A 25,992-nucleotide genomic window follows, 5' to 3' on the forward strand; every position below is an offset into this window, starting at 1 on the left:
ATGAAATTATGTTCTATAATTTTAACTATTTAGATATGGCAGTAACATATCTTTAATTTATTTAACTTAAAATAAATCTTCTGAACTTTTATTTTGAAGACACACTTACTTTCTTCGTGCCTGTGAATTGGTAAACATACTTCTCACGCACGCTGAAACTGCTCTGCCCAGACATATTTAATCAGGGTTTCAAAATAAAACTACAAACAGTCTGACAAAAACTTTATTCACATCTATGAAGGTTTTTATTTAGCAAGATTAAATAGAACAGGTGAAGTTTTAAAGTTACTGTTCGTCTCCTGCATGTTACCTTTTACCTATCACTCAGTAAAAAAGAATAAGTGAACAAATGCAAATTTAAACTTTGTCTGAAGTGAAAAGATAAATAGATCTGTAAAATGGCCTCAGGTGTGCTTTCAGAGCGACGGGGCTTTCAGGCTTGTTTCTGGCGAACGGCTGAGGCAAAAGGGAGGAAGTACTCTCGGGCAAACTGGACGACGTCATCTGGTTTCCTTAAAAGCAAAAACTGCAGGAAGTCAGATATAAGGGCACGGATCTCTGGATGCTGTCTCAGGTATGAGGCGTGGTCGGCCTTCAGCTCCTCCTGCCCCAACGAGACATTAACACATGATTATACCTGGTTCTACGAAGTATTACTTACAGGGTGAGATTAAATGTTTTGTGGAAAAGGTTTAATTCCATCATAGTCAGCCTGAATAAGTGAGTCAGTTGTGATATGAGAGCATTATTACCTTTCTGTCCATGAACTTGGAACACATCTGCATGTCTTCTTCCCAAATCAATGGGACCTTCTTAAAACCTAATGTGAACACACAACCCACAGACGTAAACACACACACACACACATTAAAACAACATCACTGACTCTGTTTCCCCAGAGAAGCATTTTCTATATGTGTGTTAACTGTTACCTTTCTCTGGCTGTGACGGCAGCTTCAGAAGCCTCATGGTGACTGGTGATCCCACCTGCACTCTGCTGGCCAAGCGCCTGATCAAAGAACAAAACCAGCTTAAGGAATCCTAAATAAAGTCATTATTATTTCAAGGGTCTAATAATAATTGAATCTTTTCTTTTTTAAGTCCTCTAGGTCCTTACAGTTGTTACTATTGACCAACGTAGGCTTCAATGTACACCTCTATACAGGAACATTTAATTTGATTGACTGTGTCCTTTCAGGTGTTGCAAAATATTAAAAGATTGGAATTATGTACAATCTACAGTCAGACTCTGTGTTGAAGCCAGCGGTTAGCGATAAACAACTTTCAGCCAAGACTTCAATCAATCAATCAACCAAATTTTATTTGTATAGCACCAAATCATAACCAAAGTTATCTCGAGACACTTTACAGAAAGAGCAGTCCTAGACCGACTCTTTGTAATGTTATGTAAAGAAAGGCCCAACATGAATCACAATGAGTAGCACTTAGCAACATTCGGCACATTGGCAAGGACAAACTTCCTTTTAACAGGCAGAAACCTCGAGCAGAACCAGACTTCCTTTTCCTTGTGCTCCATTGTTAACAATCCAATTAGCAACTTCAAATGTGATGTGTGTTCAGATCACAAGTGAAGCAAAATCTGACCTGTAAATAGTGAGTTACACAGAGGCTTTTGTTCTCCACACCGACTTTTCAGATTTTTGTAGAATCTGTAAATAGAGATTAGCCTCTGTGACACACAGAACAGCAGAAGAGGTAAAGTCATAGTGCTTACCCATCAGCTAGGAAGTAGCTCTGCCAGGAGGTGGGGCTGTCCTCCACAGAGTGAACTGTCCTCTCCACCCCAAACACCTCCACCGTCTCACCCTCAACCTCCAGCTGCTTCACACCCAGCTCACTCTGACCACAGAGAAACAGGTAATGAAGTATTCAAACAACACAAAGGACAAGCTACATCATCTGGCAAAATGACTCACAAAAGTGGTGTGGATGATGTGAAGTCCTTGGTCCAAAGACATGAAGGTCATGTCTTCTGGCACCTTCTTCTTTAGAGCAAACAGACGCATCAGCAGGAGGTTTGAACCCTCAGTTACCAGCCCTCTGAGGACTGACATGGGGTAGGAAACACTCTCCTTTGTCACTTCCTGTTCACACATACAAAGGATTACAACTTTCAGTAATTTCTCACCAGCAGGTTTTTTGACGTCTCCAGGCAGGAATTCTATAGACATTGGTGTAACATTAAGCTAAACAGAAACCATCTCGCCATACAATGATATGATCGCTCACCTCTCCTACAATTGTAACTTTATCGATCACCATCTGCCTGTCACGCTGCACCATGTGACACCTCTTGTCCAAAGTGTGGCCCTCGAGCTGAAAAGGGGTTCAGATGTGTTTAACGGCAGGGACAGAAACCCAAAGTTCAGACTTCAACCTCCAATGTTTGACTGATATCTATTGTTAGCTGGAAATAAATATTCAATTAATTAAAAAACCCAAGGTTGGCTTGACATCAACAGCCACTGATGGACAGATGTTGAATTTTTATGGAAATTAAACATTGGATATTGGTCAAAACACAATATTGAGTTAACGTTAACCTCCAATGTGGAACTGATTTAGAATTTTGGTTGGAAATTATTATCCAGTTAATGACAAAACCCAACGTTCGCTTGACATCAACAACAACCGATGGACATACATTGAATTTTGGTTGGAAATCTTAAGTCAGATATCCATCACAACCCAATTTGAGTTGACATAAGCCTCCAGTGTTGGACTGATTTTGACTTTTGGTTGGAAATTTATATCGAATTAATAAACCCAATGTTGGCTTGACATCAACCTTCACTGATAGACAGACATTGGATTTTGGTTGGAAATTTAAAATCAGATATGAGTCAAACCCAATTTGACTTGACTTCAAGTTCCAATGTTGGACTGACATTGAATTTTGGTTGGAAATTAATGTCAAAACTCACCGCTGGCTCATTGGCTTATCAACCTCCATCGATACACAGAAGTTGAATTTTGGTTGGAAAATTAAATATCAAATATATGTCAAGACCCAAAAATGATTATTGTAAACATCTAACATTGGCTTGCTATGGACCACTATCAATAGACAGGCGTTAAATTTTGGTTGAACTGAATAATCTGATATCAGTCAAATGTTTGTTGAGCTGACTAACCTCCAATGTCAGACTCATATTGTATTTTTGGCATCACTTTAACCACCAATGTTGGACTGATTGTGAATTTTGATTGGAAATTTTTATCTAACCTAACATTGACTTGACATCAACCATCATTTATAGACAGATGTTTAATTTTGGATGAAATTATTAATCGGATATAGGTCAAATGTTTGTTGAGTTTACATCAATCCAATGTCAGACTTGTATTCAAAATTAATGTAAAATAATTGTCAAAACCTAACATTGTCTTGACATTAAGCTCCAACATTTAGTAGTTGAATACAAGATGACATTGGAACGAGACCTTGGAAGACATTGGATTTTGGTTACTTCACAGCATAACTTCAAACATACAAAATGTCTACATCTAAAATAGTGATGATGTTAGCATAATGACGTTTAGCAGACATTGGTGTTTGTTCCCCATAACTTTCTACTACATTTGGAAAACATTGGATTCTGAATACTTATCAACACAACTTAAACTGACGCCTTTAGACGCTTTCACATTTAATTTTTGTAATCCGAGGTCACAAGCTAAATTTAACCAAATACCAACATGTTGGGATAAGACTGAGAGACAGGAAGGTGCAACAGTGGACCCACACGTGTAAGAATGAGAAAGTCTGGAAAGCTTGCATTGTCTCACCTTGACATACTCATGGTAGTCTTCCTCCAGCACCTCCAGGTCAGCTGTAAGGTAGGCTTAAAAACAATAAAGGAGAAAGGGGCATGAGCATATTGAAATATCACGTTTATATTATTAACAGGGACCCAACATTAACGAGCTAGCACTTGGCAACAGTGGTAAGGAAAAGCTTCCTTTCAACAGGCAGAAACCTCGGACAGAACCAGACTCATTGGTGGACAGCCATCTGTGACCAGATGGTCAGGTAACAGACAAAACAATGGAGATGTCCAGCCTCCCCTCACCTGTCACTGTTGTTCCACAGGGGGAGTCGTCTATGGCCCCCTGGCTCTGAGCGTGCAGCAGCATACATGGCTGCTGGCTTCTGTGGGCAAACTCAACCGTCACAGTGAACTTCCCCAGGTCCCTGCCGCCCTCTGACACGGTCACCAGAGAGTCTGCAAACACACACCTCTGGAGCTCTGCAGACTCTAAAGGAAGTGAGGGAGAATTCAGTGAGATATAATGGACTGTTTTTCATACTTCTAAAGCTTATTTTGTAATATCTGGCAAATGCTCACATGAAATAAACATTTCCTCCTGAGTCTGGGGCCTCCCAGGAAGTGCCAAAACCAGGTGTTGCTCACTCTCAAACAGGCACGCAGTTTCTGTTGGGGTCGACACTCCACACCATACTAGCTTACAGTTTCTATACTACGCAAACTCACCGATGTCGGACATGAATGTGACAGCTCCGTCAGACGCTTTTAACTCTTCTCCGTGGTCGGCTCCTTGGATCCCCGCAGAGGCACCGGCAGGACTCTCGTTTTCCAGCGGGGCTTCCATCCTTAACGTTGCCTTTATTAAACGGCAGATACTCCCGGTAGTAGGGGGGAAAGTCTCTACGTGGTGGAAACAGCTTTATAAGACAGACTTTTGTCGTGACAGACGGGTTGTTTTTGACATCTTCCTTGCCAGCAGCCCTTCTCTGTACTTCTATCCGCAGCCTCTTTTACCACACGGAAAAACAAACGAACAAGTCCGAGTTGTTGTCATGTCAACAACGCTGCGGTACCGTAAAGATGCTTGTATGTGCGCAGCCGAATCTGAACGCAAACTATGCACAAACAAATACGTGAATTTTAGACTGATGGACTATATCTCTTGGTTGAATCTGTTTCAAAATTGTGCAAGCTATTAAGAATAAAACATTAACAGTATAATATAGTTATTGGTTATGATCCTTTTGGCAACTTCTTTTTTTTTTTTTTTTTACATTTTTCATATCAATGTTGTAAAGCTATAGGCTACCTAATACAAAAGAATCCATGAATTTGTAGCAATACTTTCAGGTCTAGGAAGCAATACAAATGCTTTTTTATATTAGTAAACAAAGGCAAATATCACAGTAGGCCTACTCTGCACTTATGGCGTCTGTCTGTGAAATCTTCTACTGAAGTAGTTTTATGTTTATGGTAAACATTCATAAACATTCATAAACCCTTCATTTAAACCAGTCTAACCTTAAACCTGGACTAACCAGTGATCAAAAACAGGTTTAGTTTTTGGCACAAATATGCTGTGGTAAAAAAAATTCAATGATTTAATGTGATTTGAAAAGTAGAAAAGATTTAGAGTTATAAAAAATTGCTGATTCAAAGAAATATCCTAAATTAAGACATAAAGTATACAGTGTTCAAAATCAACTTAAAATAGAAGATTTACAACCACAGAAAAGGTTTTAAGAACCCTTCTGCTGAGTCAATTACACAGGCTTAATTAAGACTTAAGTATACAGTATTCATTGGTTTCAGTTGCAAAGTGGTGACAACACAAGTCTCTTCCTCAGGGTGAACCGGACTTCAGGCATCTGCTTCACTCTGCCAGGGTGAATGGGGGAGCCCTCTTTCTGGCAGACTTCATCGTTCACACGGTGGAGGATGGTGGTGATATCTTCACCACTAAAAAAATCAACAGTGTAAAAAAAAATATTAATATCTCAATGTTATGATTCAGTTAAGTGTATAGTCGCCTACAAACTACATGGAAAGGGTCATACTTTCAGATCAACAAAATAATACTGTTTAAGGAAGTGTCTGAAAGCTAATATTACAGTTTTTTTGTCACACGAAACAATAGGAAAGGTGTTGATCTAGTTAATGTTATGCTAGTTAGGAAGTTGTTGAAATCTAGCATTAGCTGCTGTCTACCTTTAGCAAATGGGTTATTACATACTGGTATGTTGTTTTAACATGAAATTTGGCCTGATGTCCCTCCACATTAACTAATTATCCTTTTAGTTGCTATATAAACAGGAATTAGTGAAATGGTAGCAACTCTCCATGTCCTGCTAACTGTAATAATAGTAAGTGGCTGTATGCTAACGTTAGCTGCATGCTAGCTACAGTACCAGTCAAAAGACACATTTTCTCATACAAGTGAATGGGAAAGTGTGTCCAAACTTTTGACTGGTAGTGTATATGGCCAATGGGTTGGCAAATATGTATTTCAACTTGAAGTATGGACAGATTTCCTTTAGAATTTTAAATGTTAATTGTCTTCTCAGTTGCTGATCAACCAAGAAGCAGTAAAATGATAAAAACTGACAAAAAACTGACTGAAAACAGTAGTAAAACATTGAAACAGTGCCTGAACCTCCCAACCCGAGCACAGTGCCAAAGGACAATGGGCGGCGTGTGATTATAGTGGATGAAAAAATTTTTCATTACCTGGGGCAGCCCTCCTTCAGCTGCTCACACACAGACTGAATGAACCAGCCTCCATCTATTTTGTGTCTGAATGCTACATGGTCTTCAACAGTGGCAATGGCGACAAGGATGTCAGCTTCTTCAGGGATGTATAGTGACTGAGAATCATCAGCCTGCAGGTCTTTCAATAAAACTCCACCCTGTGTCTGCCCTCCCTGGCAGGCCTGGATCAGGAACACCTTGGGCTTTCCGTTGAGGGCTGATTGGTCTGTTCCCTTGAAAGTTCGAGTTATTTGTTTAATGGAGAGAGGCTTCCTATCGATCCCCAATACTTCACCCTTTCTTCCGTGACTCAGAATACAGCAGATGAAGGCATCACCGTTCATAGGAGCCCCCTGAAGATCAATGAAACCACCATTGGACCACTCCTTAACATCCAGCTCCTGCAGCTGAGAGAGCTCGCTGAGAGAAGCAAAGCGCATCAGAGCCCGATCCATCTGGTCCTTAGTTTGGTCTTTACACATCAGCACTCGAAAGCCCAGCCAGCTGAACACCTCTGCCAGACTTTCTGCAGGAAATTTCATGGGGAAAAAAAGTCATGCTTCAACCACCAACAAAGAAAACATAAGTGTAAACCTGTGATTCTGTCTTCTCTGTAACATACCAGCATCTTTGTTGGTTCCCCTTCTCACGTCGCCATCCATGAAGTTCTCGTTGTTGATGATGACACAGAGACCGACGGGCCGGCTGTTCAACTGATACTGATCATCCTACAATGAAGACACAATGAAGAAACGTTGTAGAACATTTTTTACTTCTATTTTTTTTGCTCAAGACTTTAACTTAAGAGTTAACTTTGTTTTTCTGTCCTAGTTTACATGTTTATGTATTAAGGCTAATGTTGTATATTCTTAATACTAGGGGTGTCATAATTTAAATTTCTAAATCAAAATGAGCTTTAACTAAAACGAAAGCATTATCAGCAGTTTTCTTAGTTATTAGATTTCAGCACTTTTGAAGAAAAAAACAACTTGTAGACAACACCACCTTGCTACCGTGCCGTTTACTGCAGCAGCACTTTTGGAGACACCATGGTCAACAGACTTTGAAAATCCTCCTTGACCACACTGTTGTGGCATCAGTTTCCCTTTCTCGCGAGTGTCAACAGTCTAATAGTAATGTTATAATGACTATTTTTAATTGCGATTAACCTAAACCTCAAGTTGTTTTGTAACACAGAGCTGACAGTAAACAGCAAGAAACTGTGGGTTTACAAATTGCCCATAAATACGCTAAATACAATTCAAATGAATCCTCCTCCTCCTCCTAAAACATGAATAATATTGGCATATTCCACATGTCTTTATTAGAAAAAGTTATATTTTATTGGGCCTGGTTACGGAGTTCAAACAGAAAATGCTTTTGACATGTTTTGCTTTATTGATGTCCATGTCTGCATTCTGCTTACTGTTATTGACATGCTTTACATCATGAGTATGAGTTTTATTCTCTTCATTGATTTAACATCTTTAGTACCCTGTAAAGTAGCCTTCTGGTGGAAAATTAGTGTGTAATTAAATGTACTTACTGGCATAGCTGAAAGTGCTTTAAGAAATTGTAATAAAACATTTAATAGTGGATTATGAGACTTGAGATACTCCTAGTTAATACAAGCTAATAAGCACATCTGCAAGCTCTGAAATGAAAACATCAGTTTTGTTCAATATAAAGACCTCACCTGCTTTCGCTTCTTGCTCTCTGGTGGCAGAACATCTGAAAAAAGTGAAACATAATCATAAATCGTCATAAAACTGATTAAGCCTTTAGACATCAACATCATGTGAGACGCACAATAGGCTTATGAGGAATACTAGACAGTCATTTCTTAACGTACCACTGTTGTCCACTGAACAAGCTTGAACAGGTGTGCGTAAGAGGCTGGTGACGTTTAGCTGTATGTTCTTCAGCTCAGGGTAAGTCGTTTTAATGTCTTCGTCAGTTTGCAGCAGGTCGAGGAAGGCTCGGCAGCTTTCCTCTCCTTTATTCATGATCTTATCCACCAGCTCGACGACGTGGCCCTCAACATCTTCTTTGTTGATGTTCTTCAGGTTGTTGTACTCTCGTCCAGTTATCAGGTCCTTCTCGTGAACCTTGTTGAGGATCAGTCTGTGGTCTCCACACAAAGTCGCCTGAATGACTGTTTTATTACGTCTTACTGTGTCTTTGGCTGACATGATGAATCTAACAGATTGAGACAAACACAAAAATTACAGCATTAGAACTAAATAAGAATTGGATGCACAAAAGTAGAGTCAAACTGTAAAAGCGTTTTGTGACATATTATAGTAGCATTGCTTTGTCACTGATCTGGGTTAATTATTATATTCGATTCTGATGCTGCTGGGTGTCAATTTACTCTGTGGAATGGAAACGTAGTAAATAGTTCCGGTTAAACTCTCACTTAACCTTTCAGCCTCAATGACCAAAAATGAGTAACCATAGCAACAACAACAGTTAAAGCCTTCGATTACAACTTATCTAACTAAAATGTAGTTACTACTATAACTTCGTGACTTGGGTGCAGCTGAAGAAAGACAAGAACTGAGAAGAGAAGAGGGGAAATCCTACGTTTGTAGTCCTTCGTGAGCCTCATTCTTTAAAACACTCCGCGGAAGAAATCGGTTCTGGCATCCGAGCCGTCAATACATTTCTGAAAATTGGCATTATCCCTTTTGCAGTACATTGTAATTGATTATGTTGAACTTCTCTCATGAGTGGCATTAAAGCAACACATTTCTAACGCCGAATACGCCAGCAAACTTTGTCTTAGTAGTCTAGTATGTTCGGAGTTATGGCTTTTAAAATGTAGTTAAGCCAGGTGGAATTCAAGCTCACTTCTGTCATGACACTTTAACAGCAGCTCGTGCAGACGGATGTAGCCTATTACTGTCTAGTCAGAATAACCGAGCTAACTTAAACCCTTTTCTACGAAGATAAAAATGCAAAGTACAGTAAGTAATCGGCTGTACCTCAAAATAATACCATAGCTACAACAGTACAGCGGTAATAACATAACATTTTGGTAACTTACTGTCCGGAAGTTTTCCCTCCAGACTGCATTTACAGAGCAGTGTATCAACTACAGCATGGTAGGCTACTTTCGTTTTAAAACCAAGGTGGTTGTAAAAGGGTTGGTCCAAACCTTTATAGGTTTGGTGCCTCTGTTCTGCAGTATTCACAGCAACTTTAGGCTGTTCAATTCTCCATTCATACACAACGATTTAATAACTCCACATGCGAGCAATTCGTGTTTTAACCCGGCTAAAGTAGGCTAGAGTAACAGACAATGGATGTGCAGGAGAGTGATGCGTGACCACCACCTAGTGGAAGACATAGTATGTTGGCTGTAGAGTATGAAGGTTGAAATGTAGTCCGGCCTGACTAATGCTGTTGTTGTGGATAAAGGAACACAGTCACAGGGGATAATGGCACACGATGGGACTTTTCTTTATTATAGAGAAGAGAAGAAGTCGCTAAAATCGAAAACTTGACCAGAAAAACAACGCAAGACGTGCGGTTTATGCTGATTTATCGTAAGTGGAATCGGTTTTGAAAGCGATTGAAAGACTACGTTTTCCGTTTTGACAGAAGCTTACTTCCAAAAGGAAGACAAAAACATAGTAGTGCATATATAATCTGAATTTTCTTCCAATGCAGACAGCCTTCCCTGGTGGTCTAGTGGTTAGGATTCGGCGCTCTCACCGCCGCGGCCCGGGTTCGATTCCCGGTCAGGGAACACATTTTCTTGCCTCTACGTTTCAGGCACAAACTCTGAAGTTTCTTTACCATCTCCGCTGTACGATTACTGTGATGTAAACAGGTGACAAACTGAAAAATCCTACATGAAATCTCAGGAAGGTGTTGGGCCACCAAGTGCAGCCAGAGCAGCCTCAATGCAAGTTGAAACATTGATTATACAGGTTGCAACAAATTACCCAACTGCCTTAAAGGGATAGTTTGGGATTTTTAAAGTGGAGTTGTGCAAGGTACTTATCAAGAATGAGTGTACCAGTGAGTATTAACATCTGGGATTGATATGAGGGCATTATTGTAATTTTGCAACACTGGAGCATACAGGGTTAAACTTAAATGTTCTTTTATATGTGGGATTGTGAATCAAAAGTGTCTGAAGTGCATGTTTCTCATAACCCCACTGGCAGCAGTATAGCTTGGCTCCCATATTGTTTGTGTGGCTGGCAATCGCCCCCCTCTGGTGCTGGGAAAAAAAGTGTCCTCTCAGGTGCCCTTCATGAAAAGTTTCACATCACAACCTTCTGTGCGCTGGTGCCCCTCAAACAGCCTGAGTACGCCTCTGTAGAACACTTATTATTAATATATGTTAATATATAATATAATAATGATAATAATAATAATGTAATAATTATTACTTGTACAACCCCACTTCAAAAAACCCAAACTATTCCTTTAACTGAGGGGCAAAACATAAACCCTTAAACACATCCCCTGACCATTAACCTTCTTCACTTGAAGACATGTATTTCTCTTAACCTACTTTACAAAAAGGCCAAAGGTCATGCTGTGCTGGTGATCCGAGGTCTTACATGGTAGAGTCATTGTTGTCAGAGAAGCTTTAAAGGGATAGTTCTCTCTCTCTCCTTTCTCTCTCTGCCTGTTCTATGTCAACAGAGCTGTCAATCGTCATTTTTACAGCATCAAATAACTTGGAGATGAATCAGCATGATAAGAACTAACTATAACGAAAGAAACCATGTTTGAGAAAAATGTATTTGACGTGTTTTTTGATTCTATAGTTTGACTCATGTCCCATCTGTTAACATAGAGGAGGCGGGCTTTATGACCTATACTGCAGCCAGTCAGCAGGGGGCGCTCAAAATGTTTTGGCTTCACTTTTAGGGAGCTGTCATGTCGTCCATCTTTTTTTACAGTCTATGGGTCATACAGATATCCCGTTGGATCCGGTGTAAAAGCTAAATCTTCCTTAACACTTTCATAGTCTGACATGTTTACTTTAACGATGACGTGAATCAGTCAGAATCGACATGTAACAGCTACGAGGACGGCGCAGTATGTGAAATCCTAGGAAGAGATTTTGTTTTGGAAATGGATCACCATTACCTGCGTGTTGTTTTGTAGGGTAAAACTTTTTGGTTTCATGACCCTGGCATCTCAACTGGACTACTTATTCTACGTTCGGTACCAGCCAGAACTCACGGGACTCGATGAGTGAGCTAATAATAATAGTAAGTATAATCGTAAGCTAAATGCCCCCACTACATTAGTAGCAAGTATTTCATACAACTTGAAAACTTGGTGTCCAAAAATCTGAACTATCCCTTTAAGCCACATGACACCTTGATTCTTGCACCCTTTCTTCTAGAAAGTTTCCCTTTTTAAATGTAAACATTTTTACAGAAAATAGTTTAAGTCAACCATATTATTAAAAAACTCTTGAAACGTAAAAAAAAATTCTAATAAAAAATGTTTCTTTAAATGTTGCCACTTTTATTTTAAAAAGGTATTTTCTCTGTCCGTTACCTGTACCTAGATTATGGTGTATGTACCACTGAAACCTTATTTTAGCTGTCGCCATAAAAGCAGAATACAGACAGTTTAAGATCTCTCCGTCTGTCGGTGTTCACATGAGACAGTATGAATAAAGGAACAGGAAGAAAGCCATGTTTTCTCGAAGCTGTTTACAGTACGTGACGTCATGCTTCTTCTTTCTACCGAAATGTGAGTGTGAGGACACTCAGCTCACTGATCACACTCAGAGGAGGGACAGAAGGAGGTAACGGCTTCTTGTTCATACTTTTTACCGTTATATTATAGCATACATTGTATGTATTGTATGTATATTCTGTGATAGGATACATCACAGGGAAGCCTACATCTGGAGTAGTTCATCATTGTATTTGTCCATTGATGATTCTCAGAGTTGTATTCGTGTAGCTGAATGTGAGTCTTACTTTTTAGTCTAAATAATGAACGTCTTTGTAAATATTTTAAATAAATAAAACTGAACTGAATAAAACTTTACTTTAATACGAGGAAAACTGCTCGTATTTGATTTGATTCTCCTTGATGTCTTACTCGATGTCCTCATGTTGTCATTTTAAAAGGGGAAGTATGAACAGCAGGAAATTACAGAGCGTGGACAGATACCGCATCTTCTCCGTGCCCACCAGCCAGTGCTGCGAAGTGTGTGTTTATGTGTGTGTGTGTTTGTGTTCCTGCAGGCTGGTGATGAAGCGGTTTACAGTCACCCCAGTGCTATGGGCCAGTTTGCTGGTTTTGTGGTCCTCCCAAACTGGTGGGTAACTTTATACATTTATCATGGATGTTAGAATAAACACATTGTGTCTATCTTACTTTTCTTCAAGGTGGCGCTCAGTTTAGTTCCTCTTTTCTTGTTCACAGTATTCGATTAAATCAGCCTCCTCTACCACCATGATTAAATTAAATTTATAAAACTAAACTTGAATACTAAGCATTATCTGTCAATTCCTCAAAGGTATTGATTATTGGCATTTATCAACAAATATGCAGAGTACCGGTAGTTTTCATGCTACTTCAAAAGCTAACTGAGAGGCTGTTTACACCTGGTATTTTCATGCCTCCTGGGTGATCCGATCACACCTGGCATTAACGAGCATCCCCGAATGCGTCTTCAGTGACCACTTGTGAAGCCAAAACATCTCTATCGCCCCCTGCTGACTGGCTGCAGTATAAAGCCCGCCTCCTCCATGTTAACAGATGGGACATGAGTCAAACTATAACATTAATAAAATCAAAATTAAATGCCAAATACATGTTTCTCAAACATGGTTTCTGTCATTATAGTTGGTTCTTATCATGCTGATAAGAACTAACTATATTGTGTAAATTTTTCTGACAAGGTGAACTTTAATTAGTTATTTGACGCCGTAAAAGCGGGGTGTAACCTCATGACTGACAGCTCTGTTGACAAATACGGCTCCAGCAGCCGATCACTTCCTGGTTAGCAGAGTAGAGGAGGAACGGCGAGAGGAGACGTGACTAAAACAATCACTACAGTCATTGACATCAATACCGCAGCTTCACCAGCTGATCTATACGGCTCAGTCTCTGGCTGGCTTCACTCTCATACGAGAGGAGGTGGAGACACGTCATCCATCTTTACATTTGTGTGTGTAAACATTGCTAGATTAATGTGGTTTGACTGATAGGATCTCAATGCGTTCACACCTCTATTTAAGGCTGTCTACTTGTGATCAGATCACTCAGGACGCATGTTATCACCAGATGTAAACAGACAGATGTAAACTTGATTGAACCGGCTTCGTGCAGTTCAACGACTGTAAACAACCCAGAGACCATTTTTTATGTTATGTGACTTTTGTTGTATACTTTGTTATAATTTTATCTCACATGTAAATTGTAAATTTGATCTTTTTTTTTTACATAAAAGTTTGACTTTCCTTTTCTGACTGGCACTAGATTTCTCTCAGGCAGCTTTGCTGTAGTTCGGCTTCAGCCAGCTAAACCATCTTCAAAAGTTCGGGTGAAGATTAAAGTTAAATGTTTTTTTCTCTTCCAGAAACGTGTCGTTATGTAACAGAGACGGAGGCCAACAGTGCAGATGTCTGTCAGGATGCAGGTTATCCTGGTGACGTAAGAATCATCATGTCCTTTGAGCGTACAAACAGATGTCTTTGATTTTCTGCATTCTGCTCTTACGTATGAAACTTTTGCAGCTCTCTCCATGGAATTCGTCAGTGCAGGGTCATTACGTCGAAAAGGATGCGATAGTTGACACTAACTTCCTCTGCGTCCTTTACCCAACGAATATACTCAACTGTTCCTGGTGGTTTCACAATTTACAGAATGACACTCAGCTCTCCGTCTCTATCAGGTGTTTTTTTAATGACACAGCAAAGCTTTCATGAGTAAATATCAATGTGTGTTTAAACTGTTTTTCATCATGTATCTCTCCCTCTGTCTGTTCCTGCAGTATTTGTGATGACGAAACAACGGTTCACTCTCTAAACCAGGTGTCGGAGGAGAGAGTCCAATCGATGTCTCTGACTCTGTGTGAGCATGAGAGCTTAAACGTGGTCCTCCTGTTTAACATCACCCTGCGCGACAGGTGGACCGTCTACACCTACGTATTCGACATGCTCATGCTAGGTAATACTTCATTAAATACCAAGAGTCCGCAGCCAACACTAGTAAGGCTGCTCTTACACACAATGGTGTTCCGACCATAGACTGTATATAGAAGTGGATGTACCTTTGGGTCTGACAGTGAATCCAAAGTGATTTGAGGCCAGCAGGGGGAGACTCTGCTGGCCGTCTGACCACATACAAGTTTATCAAAAAGCGACCCAACTTCTCACTAAATTTATGACCCCAGTGGACATTTTCCTGATGAGTTTATGGTTTGAGGTGCAGCAGTTAACACCGTTGCCTTACACCTAGAGGGTTCCTGGCTCGATTTCCCAGTCTGGCCATAAGAGGCCTTTCTGTTTGGACTTTGCATGTTCTATGATTCTCTCTCTGATTGTGAATGTGAAAGGTTGTTTGTCTCTGTGTGTCAGCCCTGTGATTGGCTGGTGATCAATCCAGGGTGTACCCCTCCTCTCGCCCAATGACAGCTGGGATAGGCTCCAGCCCCACTGTGACCCTGAACAGGATAAGTGGTGGAGATAAGGGATGGACGATGTTAAGGTTTAAGGAGGAGGCTACAGTATGGTTGACAGTAGTGTTGGGAATCACGCCTCTTTCCTGTCCGAGAGCCGCTCATTGTTCTTTTTAAAAAAAACATTTGTCAGATGGCGGAGGTTACTAGGTTTGTCTGCGAAATAATCACTAGGATCATAGTAGGGTAAGATCTGGATCAGATTCGAACTTAGACATCGCACCAGTATAACTTCAATTTGCATGTGTGGACTAGGTTTAGCAGCACGAAATTACTTTGGCATAAAGGGGAGTGGATCAGGCAGTGAGATTTGGGCACACCTATAAAAAGAACGGCTCTTTTGGTCGTAGGTGAGAGCTGTTCAAAAGAATCGGATCTTTCGCGTACGTCACAACACTCACTGACAGAACCACAGTCGTAATGTTTTTGAGCTAAATGCTAAGCTATGTTAGCATATTCACGAGCTTAGTTTAGCATGTTAGCATGAAATATATTATCTGTGTTAACGACAACACGCCCGCTTTTCCCAGCAGTCACTTAGTTTAAAGTTGACCCTCGAGTGGGCTGTGATTGTTCGACTCAATGTCTAGATGCTTCAGACTTTCTGAATGAATTGTTGACCACGTTTGACTAATGATGTGTTTGTGTGTGCCACAGAGGTCCTGTCTCCGCCACAGAACATTTCTGCATCATTTAAAGATGGAGGCCTGTTGGTGACGTGGAGTCTGCCCCACAGTCGGGAAAGCTTGAAACCCTCGTGCTTTGAATACCAGCTGGACTTGGGCGACCAGGTACATCTCCCCTTACACTCCCAGCCGCTCTCTCAGGTCAGCTAACCAGCTGCTCCTGACAGTCCCTAAAGCTCGGCTTAAGCTCAGAGGTGAACGAGCTTTTGCGGTTGCAGCTCCAAAACTGTGGAATGGACTGCCACTCCACATCAGACAGGCCTCTTCACTGTCGCATTTTAAATCTCTTCTTAAAACCCACCTCTTTTCTCTGGCTTTTAATACCATGTAGCGTGTTGATCTTATGTTTTTATCTTATTTTATTACTTTTACCCTTTTGTGTCCATCGTTTTATTGTGCTTCTGTTGTGTTATTTATTGTGTTTTTTATCTTGCTGTGCAGCACTTTGGGAACCCTGTGTTTGTTAAAATCGTGCTATATAAATAAAATGGATTGGATTGGATTGGATCATGTCTTTGTGTCGGGATATCTGGGTTGACACTACAGATAATAACAAGTACCCCATTTAGCGCCTTATTTTCTGGAGTACATAAATAAGACCAACTTTAAAATAAGATAAAAAAGAATATATTTTTAAGGAAAACCTACTTTTCTTTCATAAACAGGAAAGTCTCACACACTTGAAGGACAAGCTGTTTCATATGGAGCCAAACGCAGACCAAAGCCACAGCTACAGAGTGAGGATCAGGACGAGGCAGGCAGCCGACTGCCAAGAAAACTCCAAATGGAGCGAATGGAGTAACACCGTCAGTGAGTGCAGTTTATTAACATCAACTCAAACATTCTTAAACCAGAGTATGTTGAGCTTTTATTCGCTGCGTCTTCCAATAATCTCTTTTACGGTTTGTTTGTAGCGGCGGAACGGACGGACAAACTCAGCTTTCTGGTCATCATCTCAATCTCTCTTGGAATACCCATGATCCTCCTGGCTTTGCTGCTGTTGGTGCGCTATCAGAGGTACCGTTTGTGTATGACGTGCTACCTTTCTTTCACATATTTTATCCTTCCAAATGAGCCGTTCTGACAACATGAACTCTCTTATAAAAGTTGAGCCTGACATCAGCTGAAGCAGTGAAGTTCAGCCAGGAAACAAAGTGCAGAAAGGAGAAGTGAAAAGAGTGTTTGGGTGGTGGTGGTAGTGTCTTTTTTTTTTAACAGCCACTGAAAAGACATCCTCCCTAAACTTCCTGTAGGTGCAGACAGAAACCCCCCCCCCCCCCCCGCATGAGTTCAAAAATAGACACACAGCAGAACAATGCAAAGGAAGCATCCACTCTCTCCACTCATTCTCTCTTTGGCGGTTTCACTTTAGTTGTTTCAAATAAAAATACACATCAGAAATATTATTTTATCCAAATACAGTGACGGAGTTTAATCTGTGTGCTGAAGGCCCATCGTGTTTGTGTGTGTTTTAGGGTGTCTGAGGTCCTGTTTCCTCCGATTCCTCACCCCCCGCAAAAATACAAAAATTTCCTGGAAAAAAATGACACCTTCACTGTAAGTGCAAGCCCCATATTGTTCACACACACACACACACACACACGCACACACACGCACACACACATTATCACACAATCTACCACTTACAAAAACCGCAAGCACTTGTTTACAACTGAAACCAATGTTTTTTGCTGTGTTTTCAGTTCTTCCATCCCACCCCGTCAGCCGAGCCTGGGGAGGAGATCACAGAGGTGGAGGACGCAGAGCAAATCCCCGGGAAGACTTTTTAAAAACGACGCAGACGAACACATTCAATTAAATACTATCAAACAACTTAAAACACGTCTAACCGCCCGCAGAGTTAGGCCCATTTTCATGCAAAACTTTGCAAGCATGCAAAGAGAGTTTTGTGTGGAAACTGTGTTTTTGTCACTTGAGTTTTGTATATAATTTGTTTTACATTTATGACATGTAAAAGTACAGTGATATGTCAGCGAAACATGTTATGGTATGGTAATTATGATTCTTCCTGTCCTACAGCCATGGGCCAAAGTTATGTGTTAGCTTTACTGGAATGTATTTCACACTTTGTGTGCTAACAGGAATACTCTGATACTACTGGCTGTAGCTTGGATTTTAAGTTTGTAAGAGTTAAGCAGTGTTTGAAAATGTGATAATAAAAAGTGTATTAAAAGATGCGTGCCATGAATAGATAATTCACATTTCCTGCAGTTACTGTTCTGCTACGGTGGCTTCGGATCAGAAAAAAGATGTGTGAACCACAAAGATCAGATACATTACCGAACTGAAGTGTGACTTCCTCACAGCTAGAAAAACACCGACGCTCAGTGAGTACCTGTGTTCTCACGAAAAAACATTATGACATATGACCACAACAATTAAGAATTGTTTTTCTTTTACAACACAAAACATCTTCACACACACAGACGAGCAGAGACTTTAGATTAAGGCCATTCTAATTGAAGAAATGGCCTTTTTCACACGCACAATGACAAAACACAAACCACAACAAGAGAGATAGTGTGAGTGTGAGATATTTACAGAGCTTCTTTTTATACAATGAAAAAAAAATCCCACGGTCAGAAAAACACCTCATTAAAAACATTTCAACAGCTTAAAGGTTTTAAGGGCACGGTCAAGAATGTTTTGACTGGGGGCCAAATTGTGGCACTTACTTGTGCAGCGGCGGCATACGTGTGTGCACCATAGACTGTATATAAAAAGATGGACGACATGACAGCTTCCTGAAAGTGAAGCCAAACCCTCTCTATCGCCCCCTGCTGACTGGCTGCAGTATAGGTCATAAAGCCTGCCTCCTCCATGTTAACAGATGGGACATTAGTCAAACTATAAAATCAAAATACACGTCAAATACATGTTTCTCAAACATGGTTTCTGTTATTATAGTTAGTTCTTATCATGCTGATTTATGTCCAAGTGTTCATTTTTCTGACAAGTTTAGTCTTAATTAGTTATTAGATGCTGTAAAAAGGATGATTGACAGCTCTGTTGACTCCTGCAGCCAATCTGGGGGGTTTACTATGAAGCAGGATTTGCAGTTATCGAGGTAACTTCAGGGTTAACTCTGAGTTTTCAGAACTACAAAGCTGGTTCACTTCTTTCGGGGTTAATCACCATGGTAACTTATGCTGAACACCTAACCTACTCCGGAGCAGGTTATGTTCAAATAAGATCAACCTGAGCTAAGCACCACCTACTGACCAATAAGGTGTCTTGATTCAGGAGCTCTGTGAGCAGATCGTGAGAGGGAGGAGGGAGAGAGAGACGAAACACTTCCTCTTTACCGTCTGATTTTATGAAATATATTCATGAAATATATTTATTGTGCTTTACTGACACATCTACAACCGAGGCTGATAAAAACAATGACGTCTGAAGTACTGCAGTACTCATAAGATATAGAAGTATGCGTTTGTACTGCTTTAAATTGTTGTTTTATAGTCTGTTTATTTTTTATTTGCTCCATAAGTCTGTTTGATACAGCTGAGAGAATAAGTCTAAATATGTCATTAACGCAATGAAAATACATCTGTGTAACACACAAGTGTTATAATACATGGTGCTCTAATGATGATTTTTTTTTTTGCTATGTGTCCTTCCTGCATACAGCAGCTGCAGCTGAGTGGAGTTTAGTCTGGATTATGTGCAACTTCTTCATATCTTTCTCAAATCATAGTTTGCTCAGAGTTTGTAAAATATGCCGATCAGCTGAAAGCAGACGTGCCCGTGTTGAGTTGAGCCCGTGTTTATATGTGAACGCGCTCACAGAAACCCTGGGCTGACTTATCGAGTTGCTAACTAACATCGTGTGACTGTTTAGTATGATTGCCTTTGTCAGGTTAAGTGAAGTAGTATAGGCCACTGTTCCAGATTGGCAGAGTAGAGGAGGAACGGTGAGAGTATGTCTCGTAACTAAAACAATCACTACAGTTATTGAAGTTTTCATATCTGTGAACGTCTGCTTCAGACCAACACAAAAAGCTGTTCTGCTGTTAAACACACCTACATGCGGGATCTTTGCTGTTTTTTTCCCCCGTTAAGTTAAATGTTTGTTTTGGTTAGCGCAAGGGGCGGGACATCGTTACCGCAGCTCCCCCTGCCAATCACAACTGCGATGACTATGGCTCCAAAAGACGTCACCAGCGCAAGATGGCAGCGCCCACCCCGGGGATGTTTTGGCTTCAAGTTTGTACAATGATGGAGATGCGTCATCCATCTTTATATACAGTCATTGGTGCGCACACAGATGTCTTAATAGCATTTATTTACCATATCTGTCTCCACAATTCTTATCCTCTTTAACTACTTACATTAAGGAAACACACAGATGTTACATTCCTGAGTATAGGTTTTTTAATTCAAAGAAAAACTTGACAAAGTGGCAAAATATATTTCTTTCATGCTTTATAATTTAATTAAAGATGTTGTCTAAAATACAAACAAAAGAAAATGTGCAACATTGAAACGCCACAAAAGCTACGAGCAGTTTGTTACAACACAGCTAAAAAGTTGGTCTGAAGATAAGTCCCGCCTCTGACCGGGAAAATAGCCAATCATAGTTCAGGATTTAAGGCTGGCACCTGGGGACACGCCCCTGCTGCCTCCTCCCTATCATCTTATCAAATAATACAACAAATATGACTTTTAAATGAGATATAACAAAGGGACACAAATCTTACATTCAAATAAAAGTTAAAGTATAATCAACATGTGTCATGTTCTGCATGGGTTGGCCATCTTGTTTGTGTTCTCAATACACAGAGCTGTTGCTGCTGCATGTTTCCATGTAGATGAACTCTGCGGATGACACCATTGAAAATGTGTTAGAATTCAGTCAGTAGGTCATGAGCCCCGACAGACAGAGGAAGCCTTTGATGATCACCAGTGTGTGTATACCAGTGTGTGTTTATGCATGCGTCAAGATTTAACTTTAGGGGAGACTGGGGTCTGTTGCAACAAGAAGTGTTATTCCTCCAATCACACACTGAACATGCTCAGTCAGACCTTCAACACACCAGGAAGAGCAGTCACATTCAACATTTGCTGATTTGTATTCATTGGAAAATAAATTGTTTCGAGGCATGAAAGTCATTTTTGTCAGAAGCTGTACTTTCGTCAAACTTTCCTGAACTTTCAAAACGTACTTTGTTTAAATCATTGATTTGTTGACTTCTGAGTCATATAGTGAGCACATGTAAAGGTCAGTGTATCCTGCTGGCACATTATGTTCTGTCTGGGCTGAAAGGATGGGAAACATGACCTAATTTATTTAAGACCAGCTCCAGTCATGTTTTAAGACATATAAAATACTTTGCTTAAAATAATTGACTGTGTCTGATATGTTTTTTCTACAAAATACATTTAATTACCTCCCAAGGCATCTCCTCCTTCTCCCTCATTAAAAATTCCAGAATCTGCACTTTGCAAATGTACAACTGCCCCCTCCGTCATGAAAACAAAACACGTCTCTGTCATCGTTTAGTGGTTCACTTGTTGAAACTTAACTAGCTTGAAATGTGGTGACTTTACGATGACGGTTACAGCTGGCTCACACATCGCTGAAGTGGTTGCCATAGGTTACACATAATGATATGCATAGCGTCACCCTGCCCATTAACGGGATTGGCTCCTTAGGTTTGTGACGTCTCAAACCTGCCAATCTGAAAACGTGTTGTTCAGCCTGTCCTTGGTACACTGCAGTTTAAAAGCAGACAGGCCCAGCCATGGAGATGACTGCTGATGTTGTCCCTGATATGTCTTGTAGCACATGAAGAACACCACATGGAGATGTTTACAAGGTTAAACACTTGACTTTCACTGGAGGGGGACTTTAAATAAATTTTTAATAAAGGTTGTTGAATTTGGAATACATAAACACCCAAAACCTTATAGCCCCTATTTGATACATTATAATAAATAAATAATAATGTAAAATAATATATGCATAAGTAAAACTACAATTCTATTGTTTTTTTGTTTTTTTTAAATGTTTTGCTTTTTGAGACGAAAAGCAAAAAGTTATCAGTGAAATTTTATATATTTTCAAAATGATGCCACTTTTCCAAATCAGCGTTGCAACTGTCCCCCGAACGATCTGACGTCTTCTATTTTGATAAATCTGGAGATTATTTGAGAGTCTTATTTTATAATCTCTAAATGGAATGGGTAATTAGCAGTCAGATATAGGTTTGATAGAAAAATAAATTTGGTTGGTCTCGTTCAAGTAGTCTGAGTAAATAAAAAGTGTTGCAACTGTCCCCAGTGTCCCCTACTGTAGTGACTGTTTTTGCAATTTGACAAAAAGGAAGCAAAATATTACATTTACTGTAAAGTAGCACTACAGTATACGTCACTTTGTGTGTGTGTGTGTGTGTGTGTCAGTGTGTCATACCTTGTCCAGAGCTGATTTCTTGTATCTGTGTTTTGTCCAGTGGATCTGTGAGGGGGGCCACACTGACGTCGGCGTCCCGTCTGTAGCGCTCTATCAGCGTTTCCAGAGTCCTAAAAGTCTGCTGTCTGACTCCTGAATGCTGCTAATAACACACACACACAACACATTACATATGCATCTGTGTGTGTGTGTGTGTGTGTGTGTGTGTGTGTGTGTGTGTGTGTGTGTGTAATGACTAGGTGCAGAAGCTTCACACACCTGCAGGTGAAGACGCCAGCCCTCAGAGGACTGCACGAGCCTATAGGTGTGCACATACGGTGCTTTCCTGCAAAACACGAAGTAGAAAAATTACAGTTATTTCCTTGAAATGTGTGTAGTCCGACCCCGCAGAAGTGAGCACACATGATGTTCCTGTCGATGATTAAGTCTGTGAGAGAGACTGATGTGGACGTGGAGCAGACAGTGACTGATTTCAGTGTGTGTGACTCACTGGAAGTGAAACCAAACCTCAGTTACATCTTAATCATTTTAACACGGAACAATCCTTCTGATTTTAATCCATTTAAAGGATCTCATTATTTATAAAGATACGTTATATAATCGTTAGAATTTTTTTTCACGTGCTCTTAATTCTGTTTATGTGTTAATCATGAGAGTATGTTTCAAAATGTTCCTGAGCACTGCTTTGGAGTGACAATCCTTTCTCTCACAGCTAGAGGTTATCTGTTATCGTTCAGATCTGGATTTGGTTTGTCAAACACGCGATCAGAGGCGGTCTTTACCATTAGGGAAAGGTCAGCAAATGCCTCGGGCCCTGAAACACCAGGGGCCCCATAAATCACCTCATAAAGTTATGGTTAAGTTGATTTTTTACTCTTCATTAATGAAGTGTGTCATTCTAAAAAGCCATATGCTAAAATGCACTATTCCAAAATCAGATCAACAGAAGTGATTCAGAGTGCAAACAGAGTCGAGGGAGGGTGTGTGAGAATAAAAATGAAGCGAAGCTACCCAAGAGGTTGTGAGAAAAGGAAGCAGGAGGAGAGTTACAGGTTTTTAGCAGCACTGCCAAAGGTCACAACCTTTTTCAGGGTGCCCGCAGGTACTGAAAACAGCGTTGATAAAGAGCAGCGAGAAGCCGCTGCTTGCACGAGCAATGCTAATACTATTAGTAAAGTGGAGGAGCTAACTGCTGATCGCCATGCTGATACAGATTACAGTATAACAGAATATTATGTTATTATTTCTGTAACTCCATAATTGACCTCCTGTTGTCTTGTGTGTTGTATTCTCTCTTTAGTAAAACAAGATAGAAGACAGAGGCCCATCATCCTCCTGGAACCCGAGGTTAACAGATGCCAACCAATGACAGATCCTCCATGTGTACGGACAGTAAAGAACATTCTTATTGTGCAGAGAACATTTTACAATGAGTGCATTTGTTAAACTGTCAATATATTTTGTTCTTTTTTTTTTTTTACAGATGCAGCTCCAGACATCCGGACATCATTGCTGTGTGAAGACGAGTGAAGAGAAGAAGTTACAAGTAGGACTTTCTTAGATAAATAAGGCTTGAAAACGGACGTGGAGGGCCCCATGCCTGTGTTCGCTCTGGGCCCCCAAACTGCATACGATCAGTTTATAAAATGTATTTATCCACGTCATTCGATAAAATGAGCTGCTGACACTTTAGCAGGACTTTTGCTTCATATTTACCTCTTTACCTACTAAAATAAAAGAATTGAGTATTCTTCCACCACTCTCAGTTTCCTACTGTGCATGTCTCTGCACATTCAAATGCCTTCAGACAACAATGAGACTTCTAGTGTTTCAGAACAGCAGGGGGGGGCGACCTGCAAGGGAGCTCCGCTTGTTAGAGTTAGTTTGAGGTTAGTTTGCGGTTATTCATGTTCAATTGACTGTTGAATGTATATATTTGTATATTTTAATATTTCTGCCTCCGCCTTAAATGTATATATTTTTGCTCTAAATGTACTTTTTCCCCTTCAAATTTTATAATTTGAGTTTTATTACCGCTTCCTTATTTTGTCATATATATCTTACTTTGTTATATTTTTCATATTTAGTAAGTACCCGCTTTTTAAATGGAGCCTCCCGGCTAAAGAATTTCACACAGTTGTTCTTGTATAACCGCAGTGACAATAAATATCTTGAGTCTGATAATACTTCTTCTCATGTCATGTAAATACAGCTCTGGAAAAAAAACTAGAGACCACTCCAAATGTTCCTTAAATCAGCATCTCTCCCTCTACATGTCAGGGCCGGCCCAATCCAAATCTGAACCCCATTAAAAACCTCCTGAATGTGATCAAGAGGGAGATGGACGGTCACGAGCCATCTAACAAAGACGAGCCGCTCCAAGAGCGGCCTAACGTCACCAAACAGCAGTGAGACAGGCTGGTGGAGAGCATGCAGAGAGCTGTGATAAAAACCAGGTTATTGATCTCTGAGCCTCCTGTGTTAAAACATTCTGTTGTTTAAACATGAACATGTTTTATTTGCATTATACTTATTATTTGATTTGGAAGATGAGAGAAAAGTTGTTGCAATTTAACAAAAGTTCTTTTTACACAAACACAAACTTCTAAATAGAAGAACCAGATATTTATTTTTATTTCTGCTGTGGTCTCTTAATGTTTTTCTGGAGCTGCATAGTGTGTTTAATTTTTGCCAGACATAAAAGAGGATGTTTCTGTGGATTGAGGCTCTACAATGAACTCAATATCTCCACACTGCAGCACTTACAGCAAGGCTAAAATACATGTCTACACACCCGCAGACAGGAAATTATCAGGACTTATAATAAAGTCCTGATAATGACTCCAAATAATGTCATAAAGTCTTATTGTGGTTCTATAAATACATAGAGAGACATAGAGATACAAAGAGAGAGACATACTGTGTAAATAACATCATCTTATAGGAGATAGGTCTCATGTTTCTGTGTTATACTAAAGCAACATGATGTACTCTAATGAAAGCATGCTCAGTACATCCATCATGAACTACCCAGCCTGAGAGCAGCAGCAAACGTGTCCCCTGGTGATAATCAGTGCAGCTCTCACCTCACACACAGACAGTAGGCCCCCCGCACCGTCTCGCTGTCTCTGAGCAGAAAGCTGCCGTCGCGCCCGAACCTCTCCAGCAGCCTCTCCGTGGCCTCGCTTCCAATCCTCCCGTAGTAGATGGAGCGGACCAGCACGCCCTCGCTCTCCATGTTGCCTCTTAGGCAGGCGCCCATCAAGTGTGCTGAGGGTGTGAGTGTGCAGCGGGCTTGTAGCAGCAGCAGCAGCAGCAGCAGGCGAGTGTGAGAAACACTGAGAGGCAGGAAAAGCTTTTTCTGCTTTGGTTTTCACACTTTTCTGGCAATGCAGCTGCAGCTCACGCAGAGCAGTGTGTGTAACCCGATTAAAGGCTTTTGTCTGTGTAAAGCGAAAGTGTGTTTTTGTTCATGTTGATATGCTGACTTTTGTATTTGGTTCCTGTTTTGCACGTTGAACACAAAAACATCCCCAAACAAAGTAGATAAAACTGATCATTCTTTCTCTAACACCTCTGCGTTGACCTCTGTTAACCCCGGTGTGTGTGTGTGTGTGTGTGTGTGTGTGTGTGTGTGTGTGCGTGCGTGCGTGCGTG

The 25,992-nt window shown here is 40.4% G+C and overlaps 4 protein-coding genes and 1 non-coding gene across 8 annotated transcripts; 2 read left to right on the plus strand and 3 right to left on the minus strand.

Moving 5' to 3' along the window:
• Window positions 1–228: 228 nt before the first annotated feature.
• On the minus strand, window positions 229–4,787 carry catip (ciliogenesis associated TTC17 interacting protein). Its single transcript, XM_069685351.1, has 9 exons — window positions 4,518–4,787; window positions 4,095–4,280; window positions 3,811–3,866; window positions 2,251–2,337; window positions 1,938–2,105; window positions 1,736–1,860; window positions 933–1,009; window positions 753–820; window positions 229–604 (listed from the first exon to the last, which is right to left on the minus strand). Exons 1-9 carry the CDS (start codon window positions 4,633–4,635, stop codon window positions 434–436), a joined length of 1,056 nt encoding a protein of 351 aa, XP_069541452.1. The 5' UTR covers window positions 4,636–4,787; the 3' UTR covers window positions 229–433.
• A 253-nt stretch (window positions 4,788–5,040) lies between these two features.
• LOC138611726 (caspase-3-like) lies at window positions 5,041–9,823 on the minus strand. Of its 3 annotated transcripts, none has more exons than XM_069684940.1 (6): window positions 9,700–9,823; window positions 8,392–8,738; window positions 8,236–8,270; window positions 7,162–7,267; window positions 6,519–7,065; window positions 5,041–5,750 (listed from the first exon to the last, which is right to left on the minus strand). In XM_069684940.1, exons 2-6 carry the CDS (start codon window positions 8,729–8,731, stop codon window positions 5,600–5,602), a joined length of 1,179 nt encoding a protein of 392 aa, XP_069541041.1. In that variant the 5' UTR covers window positions 8,732–8,738; window positions 9,700–9,823; the 3' UTR covers window positions 5,041–5,599. The 3 variants fall into 3 exon arrangements, with proteins under 3 accessions (XP_069541041.1, XP_069541040.1, XP_069541042.1); XM_069684939.1 differs by lacking the exon at window positions 9,700–9,823 and adding an exon at window positions 9,589–9,692; XM_069684941.1 differs by lacking the exon at window positions 9,700–9,823 and adding an exon at window positions 9,527–9,568.
• A 398-nt stretch (window positions 9,824–10,221) lies between these two features.
• trnae-cuc (transfer RNA glutamic acid (anticodon CUC)) lies at window positions 10,222–10,293 on the plus strand. Its single transcript has one exon. It is a non-coding gene; the product is annotated as a tRNA-Glu (tRNA).
• A 1,921-nt stretch (window positions 10,294–12,214) lies between these two features.
• LOC138611580 (interleukin-13 receptor subunit alpha-1-like) lies at window positions 12,215–18,096 on the plus strand. Its single transcript, XM_069684758.1, has 10 exons — window positions 12,215–12,327; window positions 12,776–12,849; window positions 14,116–14,189; window positions 14,273–14,430; window positions 14,530–14,705; window positions 15,874–16,007; window positions 16,568–16,712; window positions 16,817–16,919; window positions 17,378–17,459; window positions 17,606–18,096. Exons 1-10 carry the CDS (start codon window positions 12,215–12,217, stop codon window positions 17,690–17,692), a joined length of 1,146 nt encoding a protein of 381 aa, XP_069540859.1. The 3' UTR covers window positions 17,693–18,096.
• A 2,191-nt stretch (window positions 18,097–20,287) lies between these two features.
• Window positions 20,288–25,706, minus strand: LOC138611928 (SH2 domain-containing protein 1A-like). 2 transcript variants are annotated; one of them, XM_069685192.1, is made up of 4 exons: window positions 25,422–25,706; window positions 22,594–22,660; window positions 22,336–22,474; window positions 20,288–20,741 (listed from the first exon to the last, which is right to left on the minus strand). In XM_069685192.1, the coding sequence occupies exons 1-4, from the start codon at window positions 25,595–25,597 to the stop codon at window positions 20,695–20,697; spliced, it is 429 nt and encodes a 142-aa protein (XP_069541293.1). In that variant the 5' UTR covers window positions 25,598–25,706; the 3' UTR covers window positions 20,288–20,694. The 2 variants fall into 2 exon arrangements, with proteins under 2 accessions (XP_069541293.1, XP_069541292.1); XM_069685191.1 differs by having other exon boundaries at window positions 22,336–22,477; window positions 25,422–25,704.
• Between the last annotated feature and the right edge of the window lie 286 nt (window positions 25,707–25,992).

This window comes from Semicossyphus pulcher, unplaced genomic scaffold (genome assembly GCF_022749685.1).
Source record: "Semicossyphus pulcher isolate SPU_LCO1_2020_fin unplaced genomic scaffold, fSemPul1.0.p SCAF_7, whole genome shotgun sequence".
Taxonomy (NCBI): Eukaryota; Metazoa; Chordata; class Actinopteri; order Labriformes; family Labridae; genus Semicossyphus; species Semicossyphus pulcher.